At 45.3% G+C, this 24,522-nt stretch overlaps 1 protein-coding gene across 1 annotated transcript in view; it reads right to left on the reverse strand.

Moving 5' to 3' along the window:
- The window catches only part of LOC126161886 (uncharacterized), a 223,872-nt gene extending 216,525 nt beyond the window's left edge, over positions 1–7,347 (reverse strand). The window contains exon 1 of the mRNA XM_049918026.1: positions 4,349–7,347. Within this exon, the coding sequence (XP_049773983.1) occupies positions 4,349–6,269 (1,921 nt within the window). The 5' untranslated portion in view covers positions 6,270–7,347. The remainder of the gene's footprint in view (positions 1–4,348) is intronic.
- Between the last annotated feature and the right edge of the window lie 17,175 nt (positions 7,348–24,522).

Raw genomic sequence — 24,522 nt, forward strand, 5'->3', positions numbered from 1 at the left:
CATGGGGTACGGTGTCATATGCATTACTGAAATCAGGAAAGGCTTCACGCGTTCACATTGATTGGTGTCAATCCCAAAAACAATTCTACGACTTTAAGTTCACACTCAATGCGCGGAAATCACAGGGTCTAAATAAGAACTTACAATTGCTTAAAGTGCTGTCATTTTGCACTGTCTCACCATCTGACACCTCAGCAAGATAAGCGTTCCGCGAAAAGCCTTTTATCACTGATACAAGAATGACATCATATCACACCCACGACGCTTCAAAGGTCTCTTTTCGCTTTCTATGATTTGCACGTAAATTCAGCTGTGAAGAACAGTAGATTTCCTACAGACGAGAGTCGCGACATTACACTGAGTGGTGGGCGCGAAATGATTGCAGCGAAAACAGACACTGGAAAAATTCTGTACCCATCTCTAAAGATGTTGCCACGGAGGTATTCATCCGAAACAGTTTTTTAGTGTGCACAATGGAGCATACAGACACGAAATGGGCTTCTGTATGGGAATAATCCTCAAGATTTATTTGCTATCCTAGCCACAGCGACGTTTTGGATCCTTCACAGAGGAAGGTGTCACTCCAAACCTTGGGCGTATTAAATTTACAGAATGAAGACAACAGGGCACCATACACAGATGCCTCATCAACGTGTCATTTACAGTCCAATCACACGTAGAACATATAACATACAGTGGTATAGACTAGTTTCTGGTTCTGTCACATGCAGACACTGAAGACATATCTATACACATAGGTAGTCTCTTGCAGTTATAGAAGTTGGGAAATGAGATGTAAAATTTCAGGAAACGCTGTGGGTATTTAATATATCTTCTTGCTGTTAACGACGTCATTTGACTGTCGAGATGTAGGTTAAAAGACTTCTAATGCCTTCGGAACGATATGACCTTCTTGATCAAAAAACCTAGTACTAACAGCTTTATTTTTGAAATTTTAGAGATATTGCCGAAGTTTCCAATTGTAGTATACGACAAACAAGTAAGTCAGGTCCTTCTACAAAGGCGTATGACCTTACCTTCGACGAGACGGTTCAATCCCGCGTCCGGCCATCCTGATTTAGGTTTTCCGTGATTTTCCTAAATAACTTCAGGCAAATGCCGGGATGGTTCCTTTGACAGAGCATGGCCGACTTCCTTCCCCATCCTTCCCTAATCTGATGAGATCGATGACATCGCTGTTTGGTCTCTCCCCCAAATCAACCGAACTCAACCCCTTAGCTTCGAGAATGAGCGAGATGATGCATTCGTTAAGACAATCCAAAAGCAGGACTGAAATTCTCTGCGAGCATCCCGTTCACTAAATCACTTGAGACGAATGCCGGGATGTTTCCTGCGAGAAGGTTACGGTTGATTTCCCGCACCATCCATATTCAATCCTAGCTTGTGCATCGCGCCTGATGAGGAAGTCGTCGAAGAGACGTCCAACCGAGATGCTCCTAATTAATTACCATTACGTCATCTCTTATTGTACTCTGTTCACACGAAAAAACTTGTAAGCCTAAACTATGACTGAAAATTCACTGAGCCTGAAGATGGTTCCAGAGAAACCAGAATTACAACGTACTTTGGAAAACAATAAGCAAAACCACGATGACAAGCGTGAAAAACGTAATCCATTATGCAATATTAGTCGCCGACTAGTCCGAATGAACGTGACATGCTGTATTATCAATAGCATTCGATGAAAGTTTTGTGGCATTCAAGAAAAGAATTTAATAATTCAATGACGAAGACAGTACCTTGCTGATTTCTTAAGGGGGTATGTAAACTCTATGCAATTTTCTATGGATAGGGATCAATGAGAAGAGTAAAATGTGCGCAGAAATCAACTTGCACGGACTTCTGCGTTTCGTTAGAGCAGGGCTGTCCAATTTTTTTAGCTTACCTGGACCACACTGGAAGGAGACGATTGAGTGTTAAAGTATTTCCTCCTTCCGATAATAACGTCATGTGGCTGTCGCGATGTATGTTACCAGATTTCAAATTTTTAAACAAATAAGACAGATCCTGCTCTCTGTCTCTCTCTCTCTAGGTAATTAGAAATCGTAGAATTGATGTGACATTTGGCTTCTATATGGGTTCGATCGAAGTGGTTGCAATTCTCAGGGCCTTCATCTGAGATTTTCGTTCTATTTTTACTCTTTCTGTGCTTTAGAAAATAAGTGTTTCCAAACGTATGTGATTCCAAACAAAGATGACACATATAATGCATGACTGTTCAGCAAGGGTTATTTGTCTCTGGGCAGGTATGATTCGTGTAAGTCCAACGAAGATAAGTCTTTCTTTCTTTTTTTTTTTTTTTGTTCTTCTGGCAGTGTATCCATATCTGTTGGTAAAAGCTCTCGCATAAATACAAAAGCTGATTATTTTTTTGAAAATTCTGAAATATATTTTCAAATGCTTGCATCAAATCGGAAAGATGGCTGCATATGTCATCCTCTCTTTAGGACTGTATTTTCATAAACGGAATTTTATGAATTTTTTTAAATACCGATCGTGTGATAGGTGTTGGCTCCTTGGGACGCACTGATACTTGCTTTGCGCCGCATGCGACCCACGGGATACTCTTACACACGCCTGCCTTAGAGTTTCTCGTACATTTAATGCATTAGAAATAACAGCCAACCAGTTGAAAAATACAGGTTTATTAAAGCATGACCATGGTTTTGACAGTCTTAAAAGCGTCTTCTTGAGAAGACATTTTACCTATTAAGAAGTTTACGAAATTGTGTGCGGAACAAAGATAGTAACATCACAATATGCGAAACAATTTGTAGTGAAGCATACCCACGTAGAATCACATTATCTATAGCCAGGTGTGAGAGACGTTGACTATCTAGGATATGTCATTCACTTAATCACCATTTAAAAATACATTATACAAAAGCAGTAGCTGTCTGCTGCAGAGCTTGGTTGAAAATCTTTTTAAACTATCACACATATGCCGCTGGATGAAACAACATATAGTATGCCACTTGGAAGACTTGTATAAGAACTGACATTCAAATATAAAATGTGGCATCGGATACTATAGAGCGTCAATATATCACGTTCAGAGCTAGCCAGTTTTATACAAACCTTCCACGTGGCATACTATACCAGGTGGTTGTATCCAGCGTCAATTGTGTGATGTTTTGAGAAAGTTTTAAGATAGTAGATGGCTGCTGCCTTTATACCGGGTGATCAAAAAGTCAGTATAAATTTGAAAACTGAATAAATCATGAAATAATGTAGATAGAGAGGTACAAATTGACACACATGCTTGGAATGACATGGGGTTTTATTAGAACCAAAAAAATACAAACGTTCAAAAAATGTCCGACAGATGGCGCTTCATCTGATCAGAATAGCAATAATTAACATAACAAAGTAAGACAAAGCAAAGATGTTGTTCTTTACAGGATATGCTCAATATGTCCACCATCATTCCTCAACAATAGCTGTAGTCGAAGAATAATGTTGTGAACAGCATTGTAAAGCATATCCGGAGTTATGGTGAGGGATTGGCGTCGGATGTTGTCTTTCAGCATCCCTGGAGATATCGGTCGATCACGATACACTTGCGACTTCAGGTAAACCCAAAGCCAATAATCGCACGGACTGCGGTCTGGGGACCCGGGAGGCCAAGCATGACGAAAGTGGCGGCTGAACACACGATCATCACCAAACGACACGCGCAAGAGATCTTTCACACGTCTAGCAATATGGGGTGGAGCGCCATCCTCCATAAACATCGTACGTTGCAGTAGGTGTTTATCAGCCAGGCTGGGGATGATGCGATTCTGTAACATATCAGCGTACCTTTCACCCGTCACGGTAGCAGTTCCTGACCTTTCGCTGTCCAGCGCCATCTGTCGGACATTTTGTAAACTTTGTTCTTTTCTTGTTCTAATAAAACCCCGTGTCATTCCAAGCATGTGTGTCAATTTTTACCTCTCTATCTACATTATTCAGTGGTTTATTAAGTTTTCAAATATACTAGACAACGATTCTCATATACAGATAATGTGATTCTACGTGAGTATGGTTCACTAATTTTTTTAACATTTCCTGTAATTTTCCTTATTTTAATGGTACTATCTTTGTTCAATACACAGTGTCGTAATCTTCAATAGGGAAAATATCTTCTGAAAAAGACGGTTTTAAAACTGTCGAAACCACGGTCACGGTTTAAAAAAACTGCATTTTGCAACTGGTTGGCTGTCATTTCTAATCCCCTGTGGCTCTTGTATGCACAGCTGCTGAAGTGCAGCCATGTTCAAAATCTTTCTAGTGGCTATGGTTACAAACTGCGAGTATTAGGCGGCAGCAGGTGATGCGTCTGTACCTGGCAAGGTGTACGTATTGCCGGTCCGGCGCGCGCGGTACGAATGGACCGGCACGATGAGGCGCGGCCGGGGGATGCTGAAGTCGTCGTCTCCAGCTTGTTGTTGTTGTTGTTGTTGTTGCTGCTGCTGCTGCTGGCCGGTGGTCTGCCAGCGACTGGACACGGGGTCGGGGTCGGAGTCCCTGCGCGGCCGGCCGTTGGGGGTGTAGACGGGCCGGTAGTCGAGGTGCCGCGCCACGCCCCCGCCGCCCCCGCCTCCCTGGCGCTGGTAGCGCGCGGCCGCCGCGCTGCTGTTGTGCCTGGTGAGGCCCCGGCTGGCGGCGCTGGGCGCCTCCTGGTAGCGCAGCAGCGGGCTGCTCCTGGACGGATGTATTCGACTCGCGGCCACACCCCTGTCTCCCGTCTCCGCGTTGCCGACCGCCGCTTGCTTAGCGCCGTCCCCGGTCTCCGCACGGTACCTCGCCACTTGGACTGCAGCGGCGGACGAGTCGCCGTTCCTCTGGGCGTCTGCGTTCTCCGTCGGAGCGTCCTTTCTCGCCGCATCGACCCCTCGCACTGTAGCAGTATCGTATTCCGAACGAAACCTAGGGCTGCTTCTCGTCGACGGTGGACTAGCGTCGTCTTTACTAGCTGCACCCTTCGGCTTCGGTGTCAGCTCCTCGCTGGAGTTGTCCGCACTCTTCTCCGCGCCATTGAGTTTGTCGTACCGATACCTCCTCGGCAGAGCTCTCGAAGTTTCGCCGTTGGCCTCGGTGGTGGCAGGTGAACCGTTGTCTTCAGCGCTGGTACCACCGTTGCTGATCCCGGGCACTGCTTTGCCATTTGTGCGGTATTTGAGAGGCGGCGTCAAACTGTTACGGGCACTTCCGCTTTCCTCCGCCTCGGTCAGTACTCTACGAGGCTGCCCTGGCCTCGGAGGTGCGTCTTCCTGCGAGCTCCTGCCAGCTTTCGGGGGATCCGCCCCCGCACTGTCGTAGTAACGGAAGCGGGAGCTCTTCGCAGTCGCATTAAACCAGTCGTTGCTGCCGAAAGGCAATAGTCCATTCTGTTTCTGCGACTTCGTCGTATCGCTCGAGATCTCGACCGCTTCTCTCCTCCTGTCGATCGCGCTGCTCTCGAAGTACGACCTCGGGCTTCGGTTGCCTGCGACGCCGCCTTCGCCGTTGGCTATTTTACCGTTCGCTCTCTCCGCGGCGCCGTTCGAGTGCCACACCCGGGACTGCGCGCCCTCGATGGACCCGTTCGACTGGGCGGCGGTGTCCTTCTCGGACGCTCTGTTCGGTTCCGCCGCTGCCGCCTTCTCCTGCTGGCGATACTTGGAGATCCTAGGGGCGGCGACAGGAATTGTAGGAGCGGTTTGTAGCGTTCTAGGCGGCACTTCTCCGGGTCGACTGCAGGCGGCGTTGGCAGTTTCGTTGCGCAAGCTCCGCGGCGGCACTTCGGGCCTGTGCGGCGTTTCGCTCTCCTGGTGAGGCTTAGGCGACTCCGCACCGGCGGCATCCTTGCGTCCGAAGCGCGCGTCCCTGGCAACAGCTCCGTCGCCATCGGCTGCCGACTGGTAGCGGCCTTGGGGCCGTCGGGCCGTTGCGACAGAGGCCTCCTCGTAGACGTGCTCCGCGGCCGAGGTGGGAGGCGGGGGCGGCGTGGGCTTGTAGTAGCCGAGCCCCGGGCGCGCCGCCGCCGCGTACACGGGCCGGTAGTCGAGCGCCGAGCACCGCCGCCAGCTGTCCTCGTACAACAGCGCCATCAGACGGCGCGACGGCTCGCCGCCCGGCTGCAGCTCCGCCTCCAGGTGCGGAGGCGGCGCCACGTCCGCCGCCAACGGGGGCGTTGGGGGCGGCTCGGGGGCGGGCTCCGAAGGCGGGGGCGGCAGCTCCCCCGCGGGGGCGGCACGGCCCGGGTAACGCCGCATGCACAGCATCTCTGCCGTCAGCTGGCCGACCGCGCGTCTCCACGACACTCCATCAAGCCCATACGCGTCTCATTAGCCGGTCTGTCCGATAAGCACCTTCTGAAAAACGCGGCCCCCACAGCGACGAGAAGTACACCGCTGTCTTCACAACGCAGGGGAGGTTTCATGCATCGTTCAACTACCTCGCCGATACTAAATATCTCTGACCTATTCTTCATACGCTGTCATTTTCACCACCTCATAGCTAATTCTTGATAATTCTAGATGTAAACAGGTGTAATCTGTAGAAATTTTTATTTGCTCCACACGTCAACTTCCGTCCAAACAGTCTTTCCTATTGGTGAGCAACACTGTTTCACACTTCTACTGCTGCCCAGATAGAAATAATGCTCTAAATATCTGCTCAGTTAACCCTTAGCGGGAAATAACATCGGCCTTTTAGCTCTCTCACAAAACGCAGTATCGTCTGCAACAATAAATGCTGCCACTCTAGGAATAAATATATCACTAGTTACTATTTGTAAGCATACAACACACGAAAAACACTAAAACGTGACGGTTCTTCATTCAGACTGTCATTCCCTCAACTTCCACTATTTTAAAAAACAGTGGGTCTCGTAACTTCTTCCTGAGCACCTACAAAATTTTATCTGTACCTGGCGCGTACAAAGCTGTTAACAGCTGAGTAGAATGCATTTACCTACGGAAAACAAACAAAAACTTTGCACTTTTGTGAAACCAAGGCGTCTTGCGTTCGCCTTCAAGTACTGGTAATATGGCAGCCTCAGAAGTATAGAAATCAGTAAGATTTGCACGTTTTAGAACAGTTTCAGATATTTTTTACACATTGCCGGCTCAAGAAGCTGTTTTTAGCACTCGTGAACTATTCCTCATGAGACTCGTTTGCAGTAGTGTAAAACAGACGAAACACATCACAGTTGTTCTTTGGTGTACGGAAGCAACATCACATCGACACGGCACACTCGCGGCGAGGGACGACGTCGGGACGAACCTGCGGGCTTCACTCGCGCGGACCGGACTGGACGCACTCCCTCCGTACGACGCGGCGCAAACCGCACTCCCCGCCGCCCGCGATGCTACTGTCCGAGATGTGACAGCCGAGGCTGCTACCGCGGCGCTGGCGCCGCGCGGAGGAAGAGGGAACTAACGCGAGGAGAAAGGCACGTCTGCACACAGCGCTGCCGTGTGAGCGCAGGCCGAACTGCCGAGCTCGGCGGCACCGTAGATCCGCCAGTTTGGCAATATCATTTGCCATCGTTACGTAAGATCGCCACCAGCAAGCTTAGAGAAGGGCGTGGCGCTGTAACCCTCCGTGTTAACCCCCTCCGACAACCCACGACGTTGCCGATACTCGGCAGCAAACCCGTCTGCGCAGATCGGCTGGAAATAGCGCGCGGTGCCCGGCTGGCAACTTCAATGGCCTTCGCTGGGGGACAAGGCGCCTGCGGGGGAGAACTCGGCGTCGCGACAGCCGACGGGAAAAAAGGAAAAGAAAGGCGGAGAAGAGGCTTTCTTCTCAAGGAGAACTGGACGCCGGTCCCAGCAGCCTCCGTCTCGCCGGGTAGAGTTTGTCTGAGCCATCTGATAGACACCGAGGCGACGAAGCCGTCCGTAATCTCCCACACATGCTCAGCCACCTCAAATCCTTGCGAAATCCTTGCGGGGGAGTTTATCGCCCCATTTATGTTCTTCATAGGGAAGGTATCCATGATAACCTTCTTTACAAAGTGAGTATTTGTCATAAAACGTAAAGAATACTCTATAATAATTTCACAAGTCACTACCTTAAATGTCCCTTTAAGATGTGTTTCGGAAGCTTAGCCCATTTATCAGTTGACAGTTTTGGTTATTTGGTCATCAAATTGCTCCCATAAAAGCAACGCCGTCGAAATTTCTGTTAATGTTTCCAATTTATCATTTTTTTCATACGGCCATGGTTAAAAAACAACCCTTTCACTGTTATTTTTTTCGGAGTGAGAGCCATTAATGTATGGTTATTTTAATTAATGTCGTAGTCACAAAGAACAATATGAAATAAATATGGCACAGTGCATTTTCGAATGCAGGAAGGTGTGGGACACACAGGTGTATTCATAGGTAACAACGGGGCTCGAGAAGATGACTGCGAAGAAAATTGGCACATACCAGTGGATAAAGTATCTCTTTCAGTTTTAATCTCTCTTTACAGATGCTTGATACGTGCACAGTTTCTGGCGCGGCACGCATCAATACAGGAATTGGACAAAAATATGGAAAAACAGCCAGAAATGCAAGCTTGAAGATAAATGAAGACGCCAGCCTAGCCTGCAGGTGGCGCTGTTGTCTTTGACCACGAACAGTACCTGTGCAATGTGCTCAATACGTTGCAAGTGTCATGGTCAGTGTGTAGTTGTGAAAAAAATGGAAATTTGTGGTACAATCTTATGGGACCAAACTGCTGAGGTCATCCGTCCCTAAGCTTACGCACAATTTATTCTAACTTAAACTAACATAACTTAAACTAACTTAGGCTAAGGACGACACATGCACACATGCCCGAGGGAGGACTCGAACCTCCGACGGGGGGAGCCGCGCGGACCGTGACAAGATGCCCTGGACCGCGTGGCTACACCGCGAGGCGTGTAGTTGTGAGAGCATTATGTTGGAGCTAAGTGAATTCGAACGTGGCCAAACTGTTGCTTGTATGGTCGGTGTTTCTGTAACCAAGGAAGCCGAAGTGTTTGGTATTTCAAGAGGCACCGTATCGGAGAAACATCACCCGCCAAATCACAACACGGACGAAGATGTGTCACAGACGGTCACTGAAGAAGTTTGTGACGTAAAATGAGAGGACGACAGCTGCAAAAAATCATTGCAGAACTGAATTTCGAACTCGCGAACCCAGTCAGCACCAAAACACGAAGGGACCTCCATAAGCAGGGAACTGAAAGGCGAGCTAGAATTCCAGAATCACACATCAGTGATTCAATTGCCCGCATCGTGCTGCCGAAGCCATAAAACTTAGGCTATGAAGCAAAGGAAGAAAGTAATTTGGTCGCATGAGTCTTTTGACGCACTTATTCCAACTTATGTCCGAGTTTACGACCCAAGAGTGAAACGTGGCGGGGTTCCCTTATGATTTGGGCAGCCGCATCGTGGTATCCCAAGGTTACTCTGCAACGTCGCATTAGCGTTATGTGACCGCTTTGGTATGGTACAATGTTTGTCCTCCAGTGCACTGACGCTGTGTTCCAAGACGAAAGAGTCCGTGTTCATACGGCTCCCATCATCTAGGACTGGTTTTGTGAGCACGAAGATGAATTATCGCATCTCCCTTGGTCACCAGTCACCACATCTCAATATTATTGGGCCTTTGTGGTCTACCTTGGAGAGAAGAGTGTGTGATCGCTGTCCACCTTCATCAGCGTTACCCAAACTCGCCACTGTTTTGCACAAAGAATACAAGATTTCCATGAAAACTGTACAAGACCTGGGCTTATACATTCCGAGACGACTGGAAGCTGTTTTTGAAGCCAACGACTTTCCCACAGGGTATTAGGCATGGGAATGTGTTGTGTCGTGTTCGTGGTATTTCCGTATCACTTGTACGGGTGCGCGATTCGTGGGCACGAATTGACCGGGAACTTGAGACAGCAACCCGCTTTGCAAGTCGGTCCATTGGGTTGCCTATATAGAGGGGCAAACTAGTCCGATAAGATAACACGGAGCATAGTGGAGCAGTGTGGCAACAATAACATTTAAGACATCACAGACTAAAGGTGCAAGCTGTAATTAAAATAATTCTGCAAACCATTATCGGGTTTCCCTTTACGAATGGGACAGTGAAACAGCAATAATGTGAAGATAACTGCCACCAATTCTCTGAAAAACCTATCATGGGACACAAATGTCCCAATGGTAGTGAAAGGGTTAAGCTACGAACGATGAACATAAAGCGTCACATAAACATGAGCCGCAACATCGTCTATAACACAAGCATCAAACTGAACATATGGCAGAATTACAATTCAAGCACTCCCACTAAAATGCATCGCAAAACAACGGGAGAGGCTTGATTAAGTCGGATCAGATAATTCAGCCTACATTAGCTTACGTAGACACACTGCGTCTAGCAAGGAACAATAATGTGCTTTGTATCTCCCACAATCTCGCAATCTCGCAAGTGTATCAGTTTGATTGCAACAATATTTAGTGAATTAGTGAGGTGAAACAAATCTAGAACTGGTATTGTGTATCTGCAGTCATGTGCATACGTGTTGCGTATTTTCTTCGAGAGCTCTGTTCCCGAACTGCACAAAAATGAAATAACGTATATAAATTCCTATAAACATACAATCTGCTTAAATATGTAAAAACAAAATCCACAAATGTACAACTTTATTATAATTTGCACACCAGAAGATGTAAAAAGACCTCTAAAATTTTTGAAAACCAGAAGACAATAAATATTTATATTGTCTTCTGTACGCTCTGTGAATAGTGCTTGTAAATGTTCACATGTGACTGTAAGAAAGGCAGGCATTTTATTGTTCCCCCGCTTTTCATGTGGAAGTAGACTGCTAGCCCTATGACTTGAACTGTAGATTGATTGTTCTAAACAGCATTCCAAACGTGCAATGGCGAAGCTACCGTTCAGGTATTTGAAGTGAAGCTTCCGTTCAGTTATTTGAAAGGTATAAGAAAAAGACGGTCTGTCATACAATACTGCTACTGAGCTGTCACCCATTATCAGATGTGAACATCTGTGTTTGTGGCCTTAACATTTGCTCGCCCCCGCCCCGCTTTCCCACCACCCACCCTTAGAAATCGTCTAAATTTGTTTACAGTTTTTCAATCAAAGTGCGACGCTTCAGAGCAGCTCCAATGTTTTTATTTTCAGTTTTGGCGAATATTTAAGAAATCAACGAAACGGCCTCCGCCATTTTGGAAGCAGTTCAGCGATATTCCCGGAACAGCAGAGGGCCGATTTCAGAGACTACGATGCAACCAGCACATGGTAGCAAGTATCTGAGGTGCCATCTCTGAATTTACCTGTCAACTTCTCGCCGCCATTTGAGTTGCTGGGATTAAATTATGCCAAACAGTAAAACAGTATTCATATCACTTAAGGTGATAACTACAGGTATTCCACATTGTACTAATTACGTCTGTAGTCCAACAGATTTTACTCGTTGTTAGAACTTTGCATTCCTGTGCTAACATTATAGTTTATGAAAGATGTTTCTATCACTGCTATATGATTTATGGAAGTGCTTTTTTAATTAGTTTGCAGGCAAAGTGAAGGCTACATTAATTTATTAGAACTTTCGAGTCTAAAACATCACTGTTGTTGAACGTAACAGACAATGGCATTCAGCTATCAACTACTTCAAAGTTGCAATTGCTCACAAAAGTAGTTTATTACTCACTGTAAACAAGTGCTAGTCAGTTTTACACATCATTTACTTCCAACTGTAGATAACGTTGCCACAAGTTTGTATCCCAAGAAGCAATTAATTTTTATCATTATAGTCGATCTGAAAAAAAAAATGGTTCAAATGGCTCTGAGCACTATGGGACTCAACTTCTGAGGTCATTAGTCCCCTAGAACGTAGAACTAGTTAAACCTAACTAACCTAAGGACATCACAAACATCCATGCCCGAGGCAGGATTCGAACCTGCGACCGTAGCGGTCTTGCGGTTCCAGACTGCAGCGCCTTTAACCGCACGGCCACTTCGGCCGGCAGTCGATCTGAATTCTTACGACAATAAGCTGTTAACGCATGTCAGCAAGTATATATTCAGTTTACTTATTCTGTGAATAACATTTTACATAAACCGTATTTGCGGCATTTGCCCACACACATTCTTTCGGAAGCTAACAGTTAACATGTATAATCACAACTACAGCTACACTTATAACAATTGTGTATTTATAGCTATTTATGTATTTACTGTATGCATTGGTTGTGACTGTAGGTATGTCTGTGTATCGCAGGGATAAGCTAAGTCGGGTGTAAGGAGAAAAGCTACCTGCCAAATATTTGCATATGTGTATTCGTTCAAGTTCTAGACTTATGTGCTGTACTGATTTTGACAGAAGAGGCGTGGCATCTCAAGCTATGTTTAGGTAGCAAGGTGTTGCAGTGCATACATGCTGGTGCCGATCTATTAAATGTTTGTGACGGTGTATTATACTCTGGGAATCTAAGTGTATATTCAGTGTGGGAAGAGTACTGCTTACGTACACATTTGTTGATTACAGTGAGAGCATACTGTGAAGATGTAAACTGTTTCACAGCTCCACGAAATTTCGTAAAACTGTCTTAACCCGAGTCGTGGTATTCAATCAGTCAGTAGGCAGAGAACTGTCTGACAGGACGGTTTTAGCCGCTCTGTGTACTAAAATATGCAGAAAACCTCGGTTCAGTGTCTTGAACGGTTCACGAAATTAAAGGGATGCAAATTTTTGGAAATCTACTCGGTAAATGACAGTATTACAAAATAGAGTTGTCACCAGCTTAAACGGCGTGTTTTCACATATTTGTGGCACTTTCTGACGAATTTTCCCCTCTGGAATGTGCAGCTGAAGGACAGTGGAAGGCCGGTCGACCAGCGACCACACTGCGGTTACAGGCGGACTGCCGCAGCTCAGAGGCCGAATACTGATACCCCATGCGGTTGTTCGTGCTCCTAGCTGTTCATAAACACGCAAACGCAGATTTGCTCCTTTCTGGCTAAGAGTCAACGACCGATCCAGCACACTGATCCTATCTTCTATTCTATCCTGTTTTACAAGCTGGTTCTCTACAATTAAGTCATACAATAACGTCTATTAATGCAAAAGGTCTTATCATAAAAGCGGGTAATGTTAGCTGAGCGATCTGTCAAAGTGGTTATAGACGATAAGAACAGGATTTAAATCAGTGTTAAGTCAAATGATTTGAATTTTCCACAGTTTCTCTAAAAAAAGTTTCCAATATGTTTTCGATAAGGGGTAAATCATCCAGATTATTATTTACCTTTTTTACCATGATCACTGCTTCTTTTTCCTTTTTATGTTCCACTCGAAGCAGTAGAGCGGACTGTTTGACATATGGCCTATTATAGAGTCGCGATCCTTTTCAGCCAATGCCACCACGCTAGTTGGTAATGGAGGAGACGGGCTCTCAATTGTAAGTGCGAGGAAATCATCTGTTCTGACATTAGCTTTGCAACCAATGGGAACCATTTGAAAAACTTGATCGGAGCCCGAGGATTTCCTTTATTTCTGAGACAATTTCGATCACAGTATCTAACTAAAACAAAAAATGTGTGTAGTGTGTTTTTACGTAAATCCGAGTGTGTGAAACTGTGTATGACGTGCGCTAATTGTTGAAGAATTCCTTGAACCTACCTGTCATATTAAAACTGTTTTCCGGACTGGCACTCGAACCTAAGACCTTTGACTTTCGAGCGCGGGATTAGCCGAGCGGTCCGAGGCGCTGCAGTCATGGATTGTGCGAATGGTACCGGCGGAGATTCGAGTCCTCCCTCGGGCATGGATGTGTGTGTTTGTCGTTAGGATAATTTAGGTTAAGTAGTGTGTAAGCTTAGGGATTAATGACCTTAGCAGTTAAGTCCCATAAGCTTTCACACACATCTGAACATGTATGAAACTTTGACTTTCGCAGGCAAGTGCTCTACTGACTGAGCTATCCACGGGCGACGCTCACTCCGTGCTGACAGCTTTACTTCTGCCACTACCTTAAAAACTAAAGTTCAAGTCCCGGTCAGGAACAGTTTTAATCTGCGAGGAAGATTCAAATTAGCACACACCTCGCTGCAGACGGAAAATTCACGCTGGAAACTTCTCTTCAAAAATGTTCAAATGTGTGTGTGTGATCTTATGGGACTTAACTGCTAAGGTTATCAGTCCCTAAGCTTACACTCTACTTAACCTAAATTATCCTAAGCACAAACACACACACCCATGCCCGAGGGAGGAAACGAACCTCCGCCGGGACCAGCCGCACAGTCCATGACTGCATCGCCTTAGTCCGCTCGGCTAATCCTGCGCCGCGGAAACTTCTCTTCATGTAACCGAGAATTTAGAACAGAAGTTGCAATTAGTGTGCCTCACGTGTTGTTGTTGTTGTTGTTGTTGTTGTGGTCTTCAGTCCTGAGATTGGTTTGATGCAGCTCTCCATGCTACTCTATCCTGTGCAAGCTTCTTCATCTCCCAGTACTTACTGCAACCTACATCCTTCTGAATCTGCTTAGTGTATTCATCTCTTGGTCTCCCTCTACGATTTTTACCCTCCACGCTGCCCTCCAATGCTAAATTTGTGATCCCTTGATGCCTCAGAACATGTCCTACCAACTGGTCCTTCTTCTTGTCAAGTTGTGCCACAAACTCCTCTTCTCCGCAATTCTATTCAATACCTCCTCATTAGTTATTTGATCTACCCATCTAATCTTCAGCATTCTTCTGTAGCACCACATTTCGAAAGCTTCTATTCTCTTCTTGTCCAAACTATTTATCGTCCATGTTTCACTTCCATACATGGCTACACTCCATACAAATACTTGCAGAAACGACTTCCTGACACTTAAATCAATACTCGATGTTAACAAATTTCTCTTCTTCAGAAACGCTTTCCTTGCCATTGCCAGTCTACATTTTATATCCTCTCTACTTCGACCATCCTCAGTTATTTTGCTCCCCAAATAGCAAAACTCCTTTCAAGACACTGTCCATTCCGTTCAACTGCTCTTCCAAGTCCTTTGCCGTCTCTGACAGAATTATAATGTCATCGGCGAACCTCAAAGTTTTTATTTCTTCTCCATGGATTTTAATACCTACTCCGAATTTTTCTTTTGTTTCCTTCACTGCTTGCTCAATATATAGATTGAATAACATTGGGGAGAGGCTACAACCCTGTCTCACTCCCTTCCCAACCACTGCTTCCCTTTCATGTCCCTCGACTCCTATAACTGCCATCTGGTACTATTTGCTAATCTCGTTTCGTCGTGTTACACCAGTACCGTGACTAGCATGGGTGGATATGCCAGCCGTATACATCATTTCACTGTGGTTGCGCTGAACAAGAAGACGATGATCTGTATCGTAAACAGAGTGTCGCTGTTTACAGCAACGACCGCCAGCTCAGCGTTCGACAGAAGCACGTACCGGGCAGGCGGCGAGAGATAGCCGTTGCTGGCAGCGCTGGGCCCCCGGCGCCCTCACGACCTGCCACGGCCCGTTACGGCAGTGGGCGCTGGCTGTCCCGAGCCATTCCGCTCACGTGGCGACACTACTTCCACCGTGTCGGCATTCGAGGGTCGTCAACGCTAGCCAAACCTCTCACCCGGTACTTCGTTCACTCTGGGGCATAGGGCGAGGTCTTCTCACATCCCAAACAGTCTATTTTCATTCTCTGCTTCCATATGGCATAATATTCTGGGGTAACTCATCATTGAGTAAAAGACTGTTCATTACACAAAAGCGTGTAATCAGAATAATTGCTGGAGCTCATCCAAGATCACCCTGCAGACACTTATTTAAAGAGCTAGGGATCTTCACTGTAGCCTCACAATATATATATATATATATATATATATATATATATATATATATATATATATATATATTCGCTTATGAAATTTGTTATTAACAATCCGAACGAATTCAAAAGTAATAGCAGTGTACATGGCTACAACACTAGGAGAAAGGATGATCTTCACTACTCAAGGTTAAATCTAACTGGTCACTTACCTAATGGCATCAGAAGTCTGACAGATAGCCATATAGCATTTAAAAGGAAATTAAAAAAATTCTGAATGGCAACTCCTTTTAGTCATTAGATGAATTTTTTGATATAGTAAATGGGTAATTTCCCCACCTCCCCACACAAAAAAATTAAGTGTCATGTAACATTTTGTGTAATGTAATATCTTGTATAGACACCTTTTATTAACCCGACACTTTCCACATCATTAAGAAGTGTCGTATTCATGATCTATGGAACAAGTACTAATCTAATATAATATAATCTGAGGGAGTTGGCCTGAAGTTGCGATATGTGGCGGAGGGTACTTCTGTACCGCTGTTACTTCCCTGTTCTGCCTGTTAAAGTCGTGAACGATTCGCTGGGAGAACGATTGCTGGTGGGTCTGCCTATCAGCTAGAATCTCTCTTATTTTGCCTCCACGCTCTTTTCGTGAGATACACGTAGCAGGAAGCAATTTGGTTGAGTCTTCTAGGAAGGTACGCTCTCGGAAATATAGCAATAAACCACACCACGATGTAGCAGTGTGCGATTTGCAGGGGGGGATGGGGGGGGATTTCACCCCCTCTGCATCAGACCATCCCCTCCTCTGGTTTTAGTTTATGCATCCCAACCTGGGATGTTCATTTCCCACGCACTGGAGTAAAACTTTACATATAATTTAAATTTGTGGAGGCGAACACTGAATTACTATTAATACTATTAATATGTTTGCTTATTAATTTTGAAAAAGTGTTATGTAGTAGTTAAGCATTTCAAAACATTTAGAACTAAATGACAAGACGACGCACGCCACATTTCCGTAGCATGCCACATGTTGCAAGACGTCGCCCCAGCGTAAACGAGACTTTAGAGCCAGGTCTGTATTGTATGGTGGATGTGATGTGTTGCGTATGAAACTAAAACCTGCAATCAGATCCAAACGTCGTGGAAAACTGTGAAGAGGTGTCATCCTGCAGCAAGATAACGCTCGCCCACATTCTGCCAAACGGACAGCCGACGCAATAAAGGAGTTCAGGTTCGAGGTGCTGGAACATCCACCATACAGTCCAGACCTGGCTCCAAGCGATTTTCCCATGTTTCGACCGTTAACGGAAGCACTACAGGGAAGAAGATTTGAAAGTGATGAAGACGTCATTGCTGCGGTGCAAAATTGGTTACAGATGCAACCGATAAACGTATTATCTGATGAAATACAAAAACTCGTAAAACGTTGGGAAAACTGCACTGAAGTCCAGGGAGGTCACGTAGAAAAACAACGCATGTTTCAGTTTTCTATCATCAGAATAAATACAGCTTTTCACAGATGTGCCTTTACTTTTTTAATTCCCCTCGTATACCTGTATGTAGAGGATTTTGTAAATAAGCTTTATCTATAACGTACTTTTAAAGATACAACAAGGGATGGCTTTTCTGATAGCGCATACGCGTGAATAGTGAGTTTCGGCATTAAAATCTATTTATAAATAACTATTTAACCATGGGTAACACCACGGTCCACGCTAGTAACATATATAATTATACTAACCCCCTAAGACATCCCCCCCCCCCCCCCCCCCCACTGGTAAAACCACAAATCGCACACTGCGATGTAGTAACTCTCTCGGTTTCTAAAGAAACATGTAACAAAACACCGTGCTATTCTTTGGATCTTCTCTATGTTTTCTATCAATCCTATGTGGTATTGATCCCAGACTGAGGTGTTGCATTCAAGTATCGGTCGAACGAGAGTTTTGTAACCTATCTCCTCCCTGGGTGGACTATATTTGCTGACGATTCTTCCAACGAATCTGTCTGGCATTACCTAATCTGCGATTAGTTTTATGTGCTGGTTCCGCTTTAAAACGTCAACTACGCTTACTTCTAAATATTTTATGAAAACGACTGCTCCAGAGGTTGTTCGGAAATTGTGTCGTCATACAATAATAACTCTTTCTGCCTGTATGTGACCAGTACATTACATTCGTTTATGTTTAGGGTCAATTTCCAATCTCTGTATCATGTGTCGATCCTGTACAGGTCTTTCTGCATTTTGCTACAATATTCTCGTATAGTGACTTAGTTGCAGATAACAGCATTATCCATTGAAAGCCTTATGCCGTTTCCGACGTTATCCAGGGGGATTTTTGAACACTAAAGCGCGAAAAAAAAACTGGTATACGCACCCGTATTCAAATACACAGATATGTAAACAGGCAGAAGGCGGCGATATAAGACGCCGATATAAGACAACAAGTGTCTCGCGCATTTGTTACATCGGTTACTGCTCGTACTATAGCAAGTTATCATGATTTAAGTGAGTTTGAACGTGGTGTTATAGTCGGCGCACGAGCGATGGGACACAGCATCTCCGAGGTAGCGATGAAGTGGGGATTTCCCCGTACGACCATTTCACGAGTGTACCATGAATATCAGGAATCCGGTAAAACATCAAATCTCCGACATCGCGACGGCCGGAAAAACATTCTGCAAGAACGGGACCAACGACGACTGAAGAGAATCGTTCAGCGTGACAGAAGTACAACCCTTCCGCAAATTGCTGCCGATTTCAATGCTGGGCCATTCTACGAAACATTATCGATATGGGCTTTCGGGGCCGAAGCCCATTCGTGAACCCTTGATGACTGCACGACACAAAGCTTTAGGCCTACGCCTCGCCTGGGCCGGTCAACACCGACATTGGACTGTCAATGTCTGGATACATATTGTCTGGTCGGACGAGTCTTGTTTCAAATTGTATCCAGCGGATGGACGAATACGGGTGTGGAGACAACCTCATGAATCCAAGGACCCTGCGTGTCAGCAGGGGACTGTTTAAGTTGGTAGAGCCTCTGTAATGGTGTGGAGCGTGAGCAGCTGGAATGATATGGGACCCCTTATACGTCTAGATACGACTCTGACAGGTGACACGTACGTAAGCGTCCTGTCTGATCACCAGCATCCAATCATGTCCATTGTACATTCCGACGGACTTGAGCAATTCCAGTTGGACAAAGCGACACCCCACACGTCCAAAATTGCTACAGAGTGGCTCCAGGAACACTCTTCCGATTTTAAAACTTCCGCTGGCCACCAAACTCCCTAGATGTGAACATTATTAAGAATATCTGGGATGTCTTTCAGCGTGCAGTTCAGAATGGATCTCCACCCGCTCGCAATCTTATGAATTTATGGAGAGCCCTGCATGATTCATGGCGCCAATTCCCACCAGCACTACTTCAGACATTATTCGAGTCCATGCCACGTCGTGTTGCGGCACTTACGCGTGCTCGCGGGCGCCTACGCCGTATTAGGCTGGTGTATCGATTTCTTTGGCAGTTCAGTGTATATGCTGTGAAAAGTAACGGCCCAATAACACTCCCTTGGGGTACTCACGAAGTTACTTTTACGTTTCAGGATTTCCATCCGTCGAAAATGACATGGTGCATTCTGTGCACTAGAATATCTGCAGTACAGTCACACAAGTGATATGATATTCCGCAGGCTCGCATTGTGTTCATACGGCGGCAGCGCGGAATGTATCGAGCGCCTTACCGAACTCGACGAACACGGCATCAACCTGGGCGCCTGTATCTATCTATTGCTTTCTGGGCCTCGTGGGCGAACAGGGCGAGCTTGGTTTTCGTACGACCGTTGCTCTCAGAACCCACGTTGATACCTATAGAGGAGTTTTCCAGCCTCCAGGAACATAATCATACGAAACACAAAACATTTTCCAAAATTTTACAATAGACCAACTTTAAAGATATAGTTTTGTACATATGTTTTACGACCCTTCTTGAAAGCGGGAATGATCTGTACCTGAAGGAGAAAGTTCTTTCGCGTATAAAAATGCAGAATCTATTGACATCCCATTAGGCCTGTGTTCTTTCCTTTCTTGTGCGATTTCAGTTGCTTTGCTGTCCGATGGTCACTTATTTCGATATCTGTCATTCTGAAGTTCGTGTGACCGTGTAAAGGAGGTACTACAGTGCGATCTTCCTGTGCGAAACAGTTGAAAAAAAAAAGTTTAGTAATACGAACTTTCTGTGTCATCTTCTGTTTCGACGTCAATATGGACGTAGAGTGTCTGGACAGATGGCTTCGATCCGTTTATTGGTTTAACATAAGACCAAAACATCTAAGGATTTTCTGTCAAGCCGGTAGATATAATTTCACACTCGAATTCACTGAACGCTTCACTCGTGGCTCTTGTTACGCAAATTTTAGCTTCGTTCAGTACTTTTTTTAAGACCTTGACTACGCTTGAATTTGCAGCGAAGGTCTCTCTGCTTTCGTATCAGCTTTGTAAAACGGCTGTCGAATCACGGCGGGTCTTTCCCATCCCTAAAAACTTTGGTCGGCATATACTTGTCTAAACTGTTGGACAATACTGTTAAACTTTGTCCACCGATACTCATCACTGTCAGTGCTGCAGATGAAATTTTCATGTTGACCACTCACATAATCGGAATCTGTTTCTTGTCGCTCTTGCTAGGCAAAAATAACTTCCTTTCCAAGATAGTGTCCAAATTAGCGTGAGCAGGGATTGTGAGCAGCGTGTACACTGGCATTGTTTCACTTGAAGAGCACTTGTCTTTAATGTTTTAGGAACGGAAACACAATGGAATGGAAGAAGTTCTGGAAGTATTCTGTGTTCCTCCATCAAACAACACAACTGTAGTGTTCATTGTAGGCTTTCCACGCTACGATGCTGGAGCTTGCCTCTGCATATCAGTGTGTAATTTATAGCAGTAACTGCCATTTCACTGATCGATGCTGCATTCGCTGATGACTATCACCGACGGCAAGGCAGAATCTACTCCACTGTTTAACACAACCTCGTCACAAAAATACGTACACAGCTAGACTTTTCTTCCCATAGATCCACGATGAGGTCATGCTGAAGGACGTAGAACGTGCCCTAAAAACTAAAAATGCTTTATACATATTTACAGAATAAGACATTAGCCTTGGTCAAATAGTTTTCACCATTGCATTTCAGCTGCTAGACACGACAACGGTATAACGCCAGAATTTCGCGGTTAATCATTTTGCGATTCAAACGTTTTACCGACACGAATCGTACTGTCCCGCGTAATTATTCAACTTTGCACTACGTTTCCAGATTACGTCCCATTTCACTCCCACATCGTGAAGCACCTGTTATCCGCACCACAATCGAACTTTGTCTGCAGCAAACTCAGAACGTGTACTCTCTTACGACAAGGTGCCGTTCTTGCCTAATGGCCTCAGCATGTACGGCATGTGCAACTTACTGTTTGAAGTCTCCTCGTCTGTACGGGATTAGGTACGCAGAGTTGGTCAACATCTGCATCTGCACATCGACGCCAACGACAAACCAGGTGCTTGTGTGATAGAATGTAACTTACGGAGCATGGGAGGTGCGCCAGAACACCAAGTCTTGAATGGGACGCCAGAATGCAATTTCAATCTCAATGGAGAGACGTCTACAGACGTTAAAATAACCTCTGGCGTGCACACAGGGGAGTGTTATGGGACCATTGCTTTTCACAATATTTATAAAAGACCTAGTAGCAGTGTCAGAAGTTCCATACGGCTTTTCGCGGATGATGCTGTAGTATACAGAGAAGTTGCAGCATTAGAAAATTGCAGCGAAATGCAGGAAGATCTGCAGGAGATAGGCACTTCGTGCAGGGAATGGCAACTGACAAATGTAATGTATTACGAATACATAGAAAGAAGGATCCTTTATTGCATGATTATATGATAGCGGAACAAACACTGGTAGCAGTTACTTCTGTAAAATATCTGGGAGTATACGAGCGGAGCGATTTGAAGTGGAATGATCATATAAAATTAATTGTTGGTAAGGCGGGTGCCAGGTTGAGATTCATTGGGAGAGTTCTTAGAAAACGTAGTCCATCAACAAAGGAGGTGGCTTACAAAACACTCGTTTGACCTATACTTGAGTATTGCTCATCAGTGTGGGATCCGTACCAGGTCGGGTTGACGGAGGAGATAGATGAGATCCAAAGAAGAGCGGCGCGTTTCGTCACAGGGTTATTTGTTAAGCGTGATAGCGTTACGGAGACACTCTGCAAGAGAGGCACTCTGCATCACGGTGTAGGTTTCGAGAGGGTGCTTTTCTGGATGAGGTATCGAATATATTGCTTCCCCCTACTTATACCTCCCAGCGGTTCTAGGCGCTACAGTCTGGAACCGAGTGACCGCTACGGTCGCAGGTTCGAATCCTGCCTCGGGCATGGATGTGTGTGACGTCCTTAGGTTAGTTAGGTTTAAGTAGTTCTAAGTTCTAGGGGACTGATGACCTTAGAAGTTAAGTTCCATAGTGCTCAGAGCCATTTGAACCAACTTATACCTCCCGAGGAGATCACGAATGTAAAATTAGAGAGATTCGGGCGCGCATGGAGGCTTTCCGGCAGTCGTTCTTCCCGCGAGCCATACGCGACTGGAACAGGAAAGGGAGGATATGACAGCGACACGTAAAGTGCCCTCCGCCACACGCCGTTGGGTGGCTTGCGGAGTATAAATGTAGATGTAGAGATGTAGATGTACTACAAGCCCGACTTGCTGAATCAGTGTTTTCAGCCGGACAAGACGCTCCTCGAATTCACGCGCAGCCCGCGCGAAGTTGCGTCTCCGGACTCGGCAGTCGCCATGTGGTTGGCTGTGGCTGCCGATCCGGGAGGCTCCAGCTGTGCTTGCGCCTTTGTGCATCCTCCTCAACAGGTGTAATTACACAGGCAAGGACGCGCCGGCCGTGCCGAACATCGCGTGCTACGACGGCTGGCGTGACAACCTCGCTTCGCCAGAACACCACCAGACCTTACACACTGCTCTTACATCAAGTTAACGCTCTATCTACTCTACAACGCACGGTTTCACGGCCAGTATTTACAAATTTACGTATTCTTTCGCCACTTCCCGGTAGAATAATTTCATATTTAAGGTTGAAAAATAAACAACTGCGGTTTGTTCTAATAATTTGTTCATTTCGAAAAGGTATTCGGCTTACTGAGGCATCGTCACGAAACAACTGACTAGCGTCCACAAGAGAAACTAAGGTTTACGAAATCAAAAATTAGAAACAAAGATACTATCAACACATACAGAATCTTTGATCATGACATTAGGTGAGAAATGTTAAATCGAGCGCTCGTCGCTCCTGTTATGCACCAAGCATGTTAAAATACAATTTACAAGATTGATACTATCCATCATAGTACATCAGGTAAAAAAACAACAACATGGAAATACAGAAGTTGTATGAATTTAATACCATATGTACAAAGTAATAGAGCAAAAACACAATATTTACGTCGTTGGTGGTTATATGGGCGTTAGGCTGTAGTCTGAGGCATGTTTCTGTGTCTAGCGTTGCGTCTCCTTATGAAGGAGACATCATCAGAGGCTGTAAAGACACAAAATTTTCAAACTTTAACGAGCTGAGCTAGCAGAACTGACTGTACGTATCCGCGCACCGGTTCGTTTCGTGATGTCACCAAACCGCTGAAGATTGCGGGGTTTCTCCGACGTGTGTCTTCGATCTTGTCCTGCAGTGAGTTCTAGTCCGATCCACGAACGATGGCTTTTCGCGCAACTCGACACAAGGACGGTGTTTGCATTGTTCCACGCGACGTTTTCGGTAAGTCCATACAACTGCGTTGCGTTCGAAGAAAACGTGTATACTGCAAATTACTTCTCTTGCTTGCTTGCACAGAATTTTTCGCTTACCACCATCATCAGCAATAACAACTCACAACAAATTGAATAAAAATTCGGCTAATAACTCGCTACGATCACGTTTAATGCTCGCGTTAGTTACGACATTCACAGCGGAGCGCTCAGAACACAACTGAACGCTCTTTGGTTGCCGGATAATGCGTGACGCAGATGCGCAGAACAAACCTAAACTCTACCACCAACGTGTCTTGACTCCAACTACAGTATTATTTATGTAACTTCAAAGCCCACAACTTCTCCAGTAAAATCTCCATAACCAATAATCATCATGTGGCGTTGCAGTTCTTCTTATGTCCGTGCTTGCTATGAAAATAAGACGAGGAAATCCGCCTTACGCAAGACACCTTTTCAGTCCCGCTTTACACAGACATGTTTCAGCATATTTTGTGCTATCTTCAGTGGATTTTTTTATTTTTTTACTTACACGAAGGAAACATATCTGGGTACACGAAACTGAAAAAGGTGTCTTGCACAAGGCGGATTTCCTCGTCCTAGCTCTATACCCTTTTGAGTACCAGTAGTTTCTGTCTGAAACGACCATTTTATCAATTTCTTCTTTTTTTAAGTATCAGTCCTTTTCGCATGAAACCACTGGGAGATGGCGTTAGGTATGTCTTAAGACTGTTGCTCCGGTGGAGACATCTGTTAAACTTACCCTCTTAGCGTTAATGCGTTGAATTGGCAGTCAGTTCGGAGTATGTACTGTGAGATAATATACTTTCATTGATGAGTACTCATCATCAGACAGTTGACAATTTTTAAT

This window comes from Schistocerca cancellata, chromosome 2, assembly GCF_023864275.1.
Source record: "Schistocerca cancellata isolate TAMUIC-IGC-003103 chromosome 2, iqSchCanc2.1, whole genome shotgun sequence".
In the NCBI taxonomy this organism is placed as follows: domain Eukaryota; kingdom Metazoa; phylum Arthropoda; class Insecta; order Orthoptera; family Acrididae; genus Schistocerca; species Schistocerca cancellata.